Source organism: Patella vulgata, chromosome 1 (assembly GCF_932274485.2).
Source record: "Patella vulgata chromosome 1, xgPatVulg1.2, whole genome shotgun sequence".
Classification (NCBI taxonomy): domain Eukaryota; kingdom Metazoa; phylum Mollusca; class Gastropoda; family Patellidae; genus Patella; species Patella vulgata.
This window is the reverse complement of record NC_065879.2, coordinates 6,094,662-6,108,204: the sequence shown is the minus strand read 5'-3', so window position 1 is coordinate 6,108,204 and position 13,543 is coordinate 6,094,662. Positions and strand designations below refer to the sequence as shown.

Below are 13,543 nucleotides of genomic sequence, written 5' to 3'. Positions count from 1 at the left end.
CCATGTCTGTCCTTACTTTTAATGATAAACGATACCTTAATGATATACCTTAATAATATACCTTTCCTTACTTTAAATGATACATGATACCTTAATGATATACCTTCCTTACTTTTAATAATAAACAATACCTTAATGATATACCTTTTCTTACTTTTAATAATAAACCATTCCCCTAATTATATACCTTTTCCTTTCATTCAATATAAATGATACCTTAATGATATACATTTCCTTACTTTTAATAATAAACGATACCTTAGTGATATACCTTTCCTTACTTTTGATAATAAACGATACCTTAATGATATACCTTTCCTTACTTTTAATAATAAACAATACCTTAATGCTATACCTTTCCTTACTTTTAATATAAACGATACCTTAATGCTATACCTTTCCTTACTTTAATAATAAACAATACCTTAATGATATACCTTTCCTTACTTTTAATAATAAACAATACCTTAATGGTATACCCTTCCTTACTTTTAATAATAAACGATACCTTAATGATATACCTTTCCTTATTTTCAATATAAATGATACCCTAATGATATACCTTTTCCTTACTTTTAATATAAACGATACCGTAATGATATACATTTCCTTACTTTTAATAATAAACGATACCTTAATGATATACATTTCCTTACGTTTAATAATAAACGATACCTTAATGCTATACCTTTCCTTACTTTTAATAATAAACGATACCTTAATGCTATACCTTACCTTACTTTTAATAATAAAAGATACCTTAATAAAAAACCTTTTCTTACTTTTAATAAACGGCGATGATTTTGATTATTAAAGAGGAATTGGTCATTCTGTACCATACACATATCAAAGAAAGCTGTCTAGTCGTTCGGATGGGACGAAAAACCGAGGTCCCGTGTACACATTGGTTTGCACATTAAATATCCCTTGGCAGTTGGAATTCGATATAAGAGTAGGCCGTAGTGCCGCTGTCTGGGCAAAATTTGCCTCATAGCACACTGTATGGCGTATGCCCGTCTTTATTAGCCCAGTTCGGAGCAAAACAGTAGGACGTTAAACCCCATTTCATTTCAACAATACAAACTCTATATATGTATTTTGGATGATATTGAGTAAGAGACTTAGCTACTTTAAAATCTATATTTATGGTATTGGTACTTCGAACCAAATCAATGTTTAACATACAGACATAGATTAAACATACATTATTCAAGAGCTAAATCTGCCAATTACAGATCTTTCTTTAGGCCTGATATGTTATCTAAATTATTAATTAGACATTAATTAACTTATCCAAACCATAATCAACTCTCGATGCCATTGCTAATCTGCGATACTTAGCCGATTCGAATACATTTTGTGAATGATAATTAAATGTTGAAATGGATAATCGAGACTTTGTTTTTTTTAACGTACTGACTTTAGTAATGATGATCGAGGCTAGGTCTAAAATTTGATTGCTAATGCTCAGAGTGGAGCAATTTGACTGTAATTTTCAGCATATTCTATTTACGTTATCAATTTTTTAACTATTATAGAGAGAATTGTCAACTCTTTATCTAATCTTCCATAATGCTCCTTTAACATGGCACAATTAAATGGCGGCAAAAGTAGTCAACAGGAAATAATTAAGAATTTACTAAGGCCTCAATATGTATTATAAATGGACAGTAAGTAACGAAAAAAATACATTCTGATGAATACAAAGTTTTGAGAGGGATTCAAATTTTGGATAGATTAATTAGTTTGAAAATGGTTTTAGTCCAAATATATCATCATATCACACAGTTGTACACAGGGAAAGTATCTTTAAAGCGAGAATTTCAAATTTTCTAAGAAAGTCAAAACATAATTATTTCTATGTCTTTTGTTCAATAGGTTATCAATTCACTATTATACGATCATGGGCATTATTTCCCACCCTTAAAAATCTATGACACAGGAAATAACACAATTACCTCCCCTGTTTTGCTATTGACAACATGGGGCAGCCATTTTCCAACGTTGGAATTTGAAGTTAAAAATGATATTTTTGCCAATTTCTCAGCTGGCAATAACGAATTATAGGATTAATAGGATTATTCTTTAACAAGGTAGGACTGTTTATGGATACCATCTATTTTAAGGCTTTATTTTAATACATTTTAAAAATATAACTTGAAAATTTGAAATTTCTGCTTTAAGAATAACAGATATATTTAGACATGAATGTAGGATGCAAGTGATGGACTCCCACATCAGTATTATAATGGTTATATAGATTTATTGTATTTCTCGGGTAATCTAAGATCTTAACCCTTACAAAATCTCGAATTGTTAGCTGATCTTCCGGATATTATTATATAATATGTTGTTGGGATTATTACAGGAAAGAAGCCTAACCGCATTTATAATAACGAAATTATTGAGATTCCGTCAAGATTCTTTCAACTAGGAAAGTGGAAACGTGATAACCATAAGATTAGCGTGAGAAAGAAAATTTCATTGTTCTAAAACCTGCGTGTGACTTGCATTTCTCTGAAAATGTTGAGTTTTCCATAGCTTAAATTAATCCACGCTAAAATGAACTCAAATTATTATCATTTAATCAAGAAAACAAAATTCCTCAGTCCTTTAAATGATTTTCAGATATTTTAAGTATATTAAGAAAATATTTAGATGATGTTCAGATCCTTGAAGTATATATTTAGCATTTTAGAACTGTATCTATTATCCCAGAGCAGAACAGTAGGATATTAAAACCCATTTTGTTCCATTTCTTTTGGTACAGTAGAAATTGCAGTTGTACATGATAAGTGAAATTGTAACTATTTCAGTTATGGCCCTATTATCCTGGAGCAGAACAGTTTGATGTTATACCCCATTTTATTCCATTTCTTTTAAAAGTATATGTGCGAAATAGCTTTATTTAACGTCCGCTTCCACCGAGGTGATATTGCAGACAACAAAAAAAAAAAAGAAAAAAAAGTATAAGTTCAATAATAATAATAAACATAACAGAATGTTAATAGTTTATGAAACATTTCAGACAAATAACGAATATTAATAATTATAACAAAAGTGATACATATAGATGTTATACATATTTGAAATTAGCGAAACATACTACAGATTTTGATAATACAATAAAATATAAATGAATTAGAAATATACACATTATTTACATAAATCATTCAGTAAATGGCGTGAATAAGGTTATCTACCCTTATAAAAACGAACACGAAACGAAGGCCATTTAATTGGTAAGACTGGTTTGTAAACTGTTTTTTGGATTGGTTCGTAGACTCAAGCTACAAACAAGGCCAGGGCAGATAATTTGAAGTCGTGGAAACCCTATGGATTAACCCAAGGCATAGTGGAGTAGAACGGAATGAGACCACTGTGGAAACCTATGATGATCCTTTCTATGAAAACCCAATTTGCTGATAAAATATTGGTTGGATGACAACAGGTTATTCATTTAATATGAATACTGATTTAACAAATATATATTTTATTTTTCAGGGGTCCATACAGCGTTGTTCGAAGATGTCTTCACAAATATACAGGACAGCAGTTCGCTGTCAAAATGGTGGACGTGGCCAAATTTACTTCCAGTCCAGGTCTAAGTACAGAAGGTAAATAGTTATTTTTTGTAAGACGTTAAAAAGTTTTTGAAAAGAACTAGACAAATCAGGGGTTGGGTGGCCAAATGGTTAGCGCGTGCGCGCTGTATCATAAGGTTTGTCATTGAGTCAGCTGGTGTGGTTACGATTCCACGGTTGTACGTGTAAAGGAGTAGGATCGCATGTCCAACCTTCATGGGTTTTCTCCGGGTCCTCCGGTTTCCTCCCACTGCTAAAGACACCTACACGCAAACAAATTATTGAAATAACATTGAACCATGTGTTAGTCCCGAAATGACCTAGTTTGAGTCGAGAGGCTGTAAAACCCCATTTTTCTCCCTCTCTCTTCCATTTTTCTGTTTTGGGATTTTTTATGAAGTCAGAATGGGGAACCTATCAAAAATCAGAGCCATGTTCAATTTTTAAAGAGTTATTTCCCTTGTTATCAAAACTTTGTAAATAATGAAAATCAGTGTTGTTGACTGATGTGTTCTGACATTCTAGCGGTCTTTCACAAAGCTACTTTCAGCTGCCCCTGAGCAGTTACCTTAACCAAGGACCTTAACCAAGGTTATTCAAAAACATGTTTACAGATTATTTCAAAAGACTAAGGGGAAATAACTCTATAAAGATTGTATGCCCTGTTGCCTGGAGTCGAACAGCCTGGAGGAGGGTTTGGCTTGTAATAATGATTTTACTAAAGACCGGGAAGTCTTTAAGAAATTCCTCTTGAAATCAATAATAAGGTTAGTTATCTAATCATCGGCCCAACTGGATATTGATGTCTTTACTTCTAGTTTCTCGATTAACTATCTTAAACTCTTTTATATGGTATTTGTCGAGTTAGTTCAACGATTGATTTAAGTGTGCAGACATTTTGATTGTAAGTGAAGCCAAGTTCAACCATTTGTTTAAAGTAATGATTGTTCTTCAGTCTGTTAATACCTTAGAATCTCGGAAAACATCTCTGAGTCTTGGTTTATTTCTCCTTTGAATTTTTGCGTGTTATTTTGTTGATTAATTTAAATAATTGATTTAATAAGCAGACATTTTGATTGGAATCATTTTTGTAGCACATTTAGATCATTTTATTCTATCATAAGATGTGTCATTAAGTCAACAGGTGTTTTTTCGATTCCCTGGTGGTATGTGACAAGGAGTACGGTTGCCTGTCCAACCTTGTAGGTTTTCTCCGGGTCCTTCAGTTTCCTCCCCCTGCTAAAGACCCCTACGCGCATGTATAAGTATTAATCCTGCCTCTATTAGTCTCATACAGACTTATAAATAACACGTTATATTACTGTTCTTTAGTGCCAGGGGGTTGGATGGCCGAATGGTTAGCGTGTGCTCGTTGTATCATAAGATCTATCTTTGAGTCAACTGACATGGTTTCGATTCCCAGTTTGAGTACATTACACTGGGGTTTAAGCCATGAAAGATTCTATGTTGTCTGAAAAATGCCTGACAAGTACAGTTGTCTAGTCGTTCGGATGTTACGAAAAACCAAGGTGCCGTGTTCGTTAAACATCCCTTGACAGTTGGAATTCAATATAAGAGTAGACCGTAGTGCCGCTGTCCAGGCAAAATTTCCCTCATAGCACACTGTATGGCATAGGCCCATCTTCATTAGCCCAGTTCGGAGCAGAACAGTAGGACGTTAAACCCCATTTCATTTCATTTCATTTAATAACTTGATTTAGAACAATTGATTGACTGGCAATATAGGTAACCAATAGAAACGTATCTTTCTCGTTGCGACAATCAATTTAAAAAAAGAAAAACCTATTGAAGGTGATGAGAATTTGATAACTTTTATTTTAATAACTTGATTTAGAACATTTGATTGACTGACAATAAGTAATCAATAGAAACGTATCTTTCTCATTGCGACAATCAATTTAAAAAAGAAAAAAACATATCGAAGGTGATGAGAATTTGATAAGATTTATTGTCTTGTTAGTAACATGAAATAGCCTCATTATCAAAATGTCTATTTGTTGTGTGGTGTCGTTGCCGTTTAGGGTAACATCATCCTTAAAGGCACAGTGTTGATTGATTTGTTTTTTTCCGATAGAATTAGTTTATATGATTTAAAGTCGCGGACCGTCATTAACATGGTAAGGAGTATCCACAGAGGCTGCTGTGTGGTCAGTTCGATCATGGTGTTGGTCCACGAAGTACTTTGGCAATTAACAGCATATAGTCACTCAGACTTTGTTTCAAAAGGCTTTCTCTGACCTAAGTTAAGAATTTACATGACTTTCAACCACTTTAAGAAATATCTTGGATTCAGGAACACAAAAATGTTAACGTAGTTTCTTATTGATGTATTTGATACATTAAAACAATAAAAGTTTTATTGTCGTGCACGTGAAAGATCCCTTGGCAGTTGGAATTCGATATAAAAAAGTGGGCCATATAGTGCCACTGTCCTAATTAAATTTTCCCTCATAGCACACTGTATGACGTATGCCTGTCTTCATTAGCCCAGTAGGAGCAGAACACCATTGATTTCATTTTAAAAAAAAACAAAAACAGGTGGAAATTTTGCTATCTGAGCAAAATCTAGAAAACATATATAAATTGAAAAGAATCTTTTTCCACAACCGTTACTCTTAATTGTTAATCAAACTCTGAAATTGAAGAATAGCCGACATTCCTGACAAGAAATAAGATTGGTAAAAGTTCAGGAAAGAATAAGCATACCCTTCTTTAGTCATGACACCCAGTGTGGCTGTCAGTTTTTAATACCTTTCTCAATTTCTGGGGGGTGGATAGCTGAATGGTTAGCACCTAAGGTCTGTCATTGAGTCAACTAGTGTGGTTTGGATTCTCACGTTGTATGTGACAAGGAGTAGAGTGGCCAGTCCAACCTCGTGGATTTTCTCCGGGTCCTCCCGTTTCCTCCCATTTCTAAAGACCCCTTCGCGCAAGCGAATTATTGAAATAAAATTCAACCATGTGTTAGTCCCGAAATAACCTAGTTTGTGTCGAGTGGACGTTAAACCCTCTCTCTCTCTCTCTCTCTCTCTCTCTCTCTCTCTCTCTCAATTTCTAAGAATCTATTTTCCCTTGAAATAAAAAATGACATTGGCCTGATCCCCTGTCAGATATGAAACACTCCTAACCAACAACTCCAATCAGATCAGGACATTTTTTACGAGAATTACAGAAAAGTCGACAATCTTTACGAGGAAACAGGGTGATAACAGTTAAATGAAATTCCCCCTGTAGATCAAGCTTTTGGGAATTGGAAAGTAATCTGACTAAATTGACTTTTCGCTGTATATGAGGTGTTTATTGGTGGCCAATTTTCTGTGTGATGGCTTTGAACGACCTGGAACTGTTCATTTTGTTGAAGAAACAGAGATAAACGACAGCGGCTGGGTGTCATTAACCTCTTCTTCTGATTGTTCCAATGTGGATTTAAGTCTCTTGTGTCAAGTTCGTTACAATTTAGTTGGAATTGAACGTGATATAAAGACTTCAAAGACAATTCGAAGTTTCTCATCAATTTAGTAAAAGGTAAATTGAACTATTTTCAAATTATTTTAATGTGGTTGTATATTGCGGTCACCCCTGTCTGTCCACTAATCCGTCCATCTGTAGGGGGGTTGGATGGCCGAATCGTTAGCATATGCGCGCTGTATCATAAGGTCTGTCATTGAGTCAACTGGCATGGATTTGAATCCCCGGATGTATGTGACAAGGAGTAGGGTCATCTGTCCAACCTTGTGGGTTTTCTCCGGGTCCTCTGGTTTCTTCCCACTGCTAAAGATTGAACCATGTTTTAGTCCCAATAGACCTAGTTTGTGTCGATTGGACGTTAAACTGTCCTGTCTCTGTATATTTCTTTGTTATGATCGATAGAATTATCTCCCGATTGGTATTCAGTCAGATTAAAAAAGACCGGTTAAACGATTTTACCCGATTTTTATAGGTGGCACTGGTTTGTTTATATCATATACAGAAGATGTCGAATGTCATATATTTATAAATACTGAACGGAATTGAACTTTTTTAGAGATTTAACTTTCACACTATTGTAGTTTTCAAGAGATTCAAAGCTCCCCAAATAGACATTTAAAGTAGCTAAGTCTCTAACTCAGTATCACCCAGAGTCTTTGACATCAAAAACATAATTATTTCTCAACTCAAATCAACACTGATGTTGTGATCTTACCTGGAAAAGATGGGAATCTGATATCCAATATTTAAGACACAATAAACATTTTACCATTGGTACACAAATCGTGTACTATAATGTGTTTCAGCGTCATTTGTAACAAACAACTCGAAGATCAAGGCTAGACATATTCCAGATGTCATGTCAAACGGTGATGCTATATTCTTATCTGGAGAGCATGCACGTTAAATACCAATCTTTTTTCACAAATTGAGATTGCCATTCGATTGAGACTTCTGGCATATTTCGCCAAACATAATTGATTAGAAATTACAGTAAAAACAGAAACAATTGAATGTAAATCAGTTTATATACATTCATATTACATTATTATATGCGTTGCGACCCAAATTTAATTGTATTGAAATAGCACATTGTATCAATCCCAATTATTTTGGTTAGCACGTGCGTGTTGTATCATAAGGCCTGTCATTGAGTCAACTGGCGAGGTTTCGAATCTCCGGTTGTACGTGACAAGGAGTAGGTTCGCCTGTCCAACCTCGTGGGTTTTCCCCGGGTCCTCCGGTTTCCTCCCACAGCTAAAGACCCCTACGCGCAAGCAAATTATTGAAATAAAATTTTAAAAAAAACATATGTTAGTCCCGAAATGACCTAGTTTGTGTCGAGTGGACGTTAAACCCCATTTCTCCCTCTCTCCCTCTCCCAATTACTTTTTTTATTTTGACTCAATTCAAAGAGGATTAGCTGTGTTGAGATAGAAAAATGTATGTTTATTGTTGTCTTCCCATTTTTATGTCACAAATATTAGCGATTTAGCTCCTTTAAAGATACATTATAGGAGATTCGATAACGAGCTGGCAGTTCTCACTATAATAGTTAAAAACTAGATAATGTAAAGGCAATTTGCTGAAAATTTCATTCAAATTGATCCACTATGAACTGAGAACTAAGCGATTGAAATCATAAAATCGTTAAGGAAAGATATGCAGTAAATCGGCTCATAATCCACTAAAGATCGTAGGCTTGCGATGCTATCTAGAGTTGATTATGGTCTGGATAGGTTAATTAATGTCTAATTAATAATTTAGATAACATTTCAGGCCTAAAGAAAGACCTGCAATAAACAGATTTAGCTCTTGCATAATGTATGTTTAAGCGGATTTAATTGTTTTCTTATACCTTTAGACACTCATTTTCTATTATTTTACACAATTTAATACCGTTTGTAGCTTATTGTAAGATGAGCATTAAATCTGATCTATTTTTACTAGATTGGTTTATTCCTGACAGGATTGTTACTTGGCACAAATCTCGAGGGAAATTAGACCATGTCATATTTATTCTACAATAAAATGACCATCAGATTTCTATTCTAGATGGACAGGAGTGATTGGCTAGAACTAATTTGTGATCATCCATTGACATGACGTACACATTGAGGACGGAGGGGTTATGAAAGGGTCGCCAGTAATTAGTTGAAATCAACAATGCCTGCCTCAGTATTTTTCAAACTCTAGACTGTATGTGCCCTCACCCCCCCACCTCACCCCCACCCATGACAAATTATTTCATATCTCTGGCATATATTTCCCCCCAATCCACACAGTCCCACTACTATACATATTGAGGTTTTGTGCCCCCCACCCCCATGGGTATCTTGTTCCTCATGCTCACTGGTCCAACCTTGTGGGTTTCCTCTGGGTTCTCGAATTTCCTCCCACTCCAACAGACCCATACTCCCAAGCGAATTATTGAAATAAAATTGAACCATGTTTTAGTCCCGAAATGTCCTGAGTTGTGTCATATGGATGTTAAAACCCCATTTCTCTCTCTCTTTTCCTTATGCTATCATCACAGCTCTGTTAGTGAGAGTATTCATTCTTAATAGTCATTAAAACCTATACTCCCAAGCGAATAATTTAAATAAAATTGAACCATGTGTTAGTCCTGAAATGACCTAGTTTGTGTCAAGTGAATGTTAAACCCCATATCTCTCTCTCTCTCTCTTTACTCATGCAAAATCAGCAATCTCCACAGCTCTAACAGTAAGAGTTTTCATTCTTAATAGTCATTAACAACAACTTTTCAATTACACGAGAAAATACAGAAGTGAAACTAGAGACATATAGTATAAAATACTAGTAGTTGTAAACCAAACAGTGTCTGGTGTAGTGTTAATTCTCACATCACACAAACCATTTATATTAAAAATCAATAGTTGGGTATTTAACTCGGCACAGTCAAGCTAATTTTATTAGGGTTCCCCGCAGGAATTCCATTTCGTGTTGTCTTCTCGTTATAAAAAGAAGCTTTTATCGAGAAAAGGAATCTGTACTTTTTTTACTTCCCCTGATCGCGACTTGGACCGGACGTTTTAATAGATAGATTACTTTTAAGATAAATTAATTTCCCCTGCTTTTTTTTTACTTTGAAGTCAGGCAATGTGTATCTTGTGATGTTTGGAGATATTGGTTGAAAGATACTATAAGAATCAACTTTGTTTTAAGGAAGGGGATTGAAAGGAGTTTTAACGTCTTGTCATTTATACTTGAGAAATGAAGAAATAAAACAGGGTTTATAATATTATCCCCCGCAAGGAACTACTAACATTTGTTGGAGTCTTGACAAAATAAATGTTTTATACCTTTTTTAAATTACCCACAAACAAAAAATGTTATGAGCAAACGACCAAAATAAGAGACCGATGATGATGTCACATGATTGACATCAACCATTTCTATACCATGTGATCGCTAGCCAAATACGGATTGGATGTCCGTATGAAATGTTTCGCTCTTTGTGGAAATTCAATGCAAACGAGACATACATCTTATCCCGAGCAAGGACCGACCGACAAAACATATGTTTTATATCTTTTTTAAATTACCCGCAAACGAAGAATGTTATACGCAAATGACCAATATTTGTTTAAATCAGACCAACACTGATGTCACATGATTGACCTAAACATCACATGGTAACAAAATTGCGATGTCATCCTTTTTTGTACAATATGGTCATTAGCTAAATACGGATTGCATGTCTGTATCAAATGTTTTGCTTTTTGCTTAAATTCAATGCAAACGAGACCAACATGAACATTTGTTGGCCGAACAATGTTTTTGAAATCTAATAAGTTTGATCTCGCAAATATTGTTCGGTCATCATATGTTCGGATTGAAATCCAACGCACACCGGCTTACTTTCGTCTGAAAATATCGTTCGGTCAACAAATATTAGCAGGCTGCAGGTTGTTTTTTTTTAATGTTCTGCACTAACCGAGCCAATAAAAATCGGTGTACGAAAATGCAGTGTGTTATATGCCATTCAATTTGGACTCTTTCCATATTTCACCGAACATAACTAATTAGAAATTACAGTAAAAGCAGAAACGATTGAATGTAAATAAGTTTATATATATTCATATTACATTATTATATGCTTTGCAACTAATTTGTGTCCTTGAGTCAAATGGCGTGGTTTCTATTCCCCGGTTGTGTGACAAGGACTAGGGTCGTCTGTCCAAACTCATGGGTTTGCTCTGGGCCCCTCCCACTGCTAAGGACCCCTATGCGCAAGCGAATTATTGAAATAAAATTTAACCATGTGTTAGTCCCACAATGACCTAGTTTGTGTCGAGTGGATGTTAAACCCCATTTCTCTCTAAACCATGTTTTAGTTCCGAAATGACCTAGTTTGTGTCGAGTGGACGTTAAACCCCATCTCTCTCTCTCTCTCTCTCTCTCTCTGTGCCAAAGAATATCGATTTAGCTTCTTTAATGACTAGACAGTGTTGCTTGTCATGCAGTCTGTCCTTGAACCCATGACCTGGCTAGTGGGCTAGCGTCATAATCACTGAGCCAAGATAATTTGAAACTATAGCAATGGTGTTATTGATTTGGTTTCTTTTTGAATTAAACGGCCATTATATAAGACTTAGACAAAGAGCTGGCCGTTCAAGCTATAATATTTCAAAATTAGATAATGCAAAATGAATATATTGAAAATTTCATTCAAATTACTCTATTTTGAGCGAAGTTATCAATGGTTGTAGTTTCGACAAGATGTGTGCATTGATAGTTACCGTCGTACTGGATAAGTTAATTAATGTCTAATTAATAATTTAGATAACATTTCAGGCCTAAAGAAAGACCTGCAATAGGCAGATTTAGCTCTTGCATAATGTATGTTTAAAAGGTGGTTGTTTTCAAATACATGCTTTGAACTTACACTTCGGCTTGAATTTTCAGGGGTGGGAGGGGGGGTCACGGTGGCTAAGTGGGAAGACGCTGACTCGCTAGCTTGGAGGTCGGGTGTTCGGTCTCTGCATTGGCTGAGAAAGTTCACCAAAATTTTACGGCGTGGTTCCCCCTTGTCAGTGATGCTGTCTAGTCATTGTGATGGGATGAAAAAAACGAGGTCCCATGTACACTATGGCATGCACATAAAAGATCCCTTGACTGTTGGCTCTAACTTTTTTATCGTCTGCAAGAGGGTGGGGGAGGTGGGGTGGATGGCAATGCATCATAAGGTCTGTCATTGAGTCAACTGGCATGGTTTCGATTCCCTGGTTGTACATGACAAGGAGTAGAGTTGCTTGTCCAACCTCGTGGGTTTACTCTGGATCTTCCTATTTCCTCCCACTGCTAACAAATTATTGAAATAAAATTGAATCATATGTTAGTCCCAAAATGACCTAGTTTGTGTCAAATGGACGTTAAACCCCATTTCTCTCTCTCGTAATGTGGCAATCCAACCTCATCTGTTTACTCTGAGTCTTATGGTTTCCTCCCACTGCTAAAAGACTCCTACGCACAAGCGAATTATTGAAATAGAATTGAACCATATGTTAGTCCCAAAATGACCTAGTTTGTGTCAAGTGAATGTTAAACCCAATCTCTCTCTCTCTCTCTCTCTCTCTCTCTCTCTCTCGTAATATTAGCAATATTTTCAATTTGTCATATCTTTATAAATAGTGAACACTAATTGAGCCAATTGTTGGCTGCTATTCCTATTAGAGATTCAGTTTTCATAATATTTTAGTTGGCAAGAGATTCACAATCCCTCAGTTGACATTCAGCAGTTTTAAGTTAGATAAAATAAATTCAATCTGATTAAAACACAGATCCTATTTAGTTTCGTTTTTTATAGTTCCAAATTTTGTTTTACTTGTCTTCACAACACTAGAATCTGGAAGACTTGTTATATAACCAGCATTCTGCTTAATGTGAGGAATAAGCCAATGTTACGGTGAGTTCTTGGCGGGCTCTGCAAGGAGCTGTGGGTAAACCACTAGAAACATCAACGTTGATTGATTAATCCATGTCTGACGGCATATGGTCAAAGCCGCTCTTATGACCCCTGATGCGACCTCCCACTACAACTGGTCAGATTTTCATATAGTAGAGGTCCTTGAAAGTATGAAAAAAAAAAAAAAAACGGAACCGAAATATAGATCTGTATTTTAATGAAGTTGAATAAATAAAGATCTTGATCAAATTTAGCCTATCAAATCATTGAAAAACTAAAAATGACTTTCATATTTATAATTTTTTATATAAGTATTATATGTCATATAGTTATTATCATATTTTTAGGTCTTAAGTTTGAAAATTTATTCCTTTCATACGGTTTAGGTCATTTTTGGAACTGAACCCTGACTTATTTTTATCTGTGAATATGATATTTATAATGCGAAAATTGAAATCCCAAGCTAAAGTTAATTTAACTGTGGCAGTTGGAAATCAACAAAGAGTACCTGTAGGCTAAAATGCCGCTGTCTGGGCAAAAT

General features: G+C 35.1%; 1 protein-coding gene across 9 annotated transcripts in view; it reads left to right on the top strand.

Moving 5' to 3' along the window:
* Positions 1–13,543, top strand: part of LOC126814921 (peripheral plasma membrane protein CASK) — a 416,793-nt gene that overhangs the window by 129,855 nt on the left and 273,395 nt on the right. For all 9 annotated transcript variants that reach the window (XM_050540452.2, XM_050540435.2, XM_050540444.2 and 6 more), the window contains exon 3: positions 3,505–3,617. In XM_050540452.2, the coding sequence (XP_050396409.1) occupies positions 3,505–3,617 (113 nt within the window). The remainder of the gene's footprint in view (positions 1–3,504; positions 3,618–13,543) is intronic.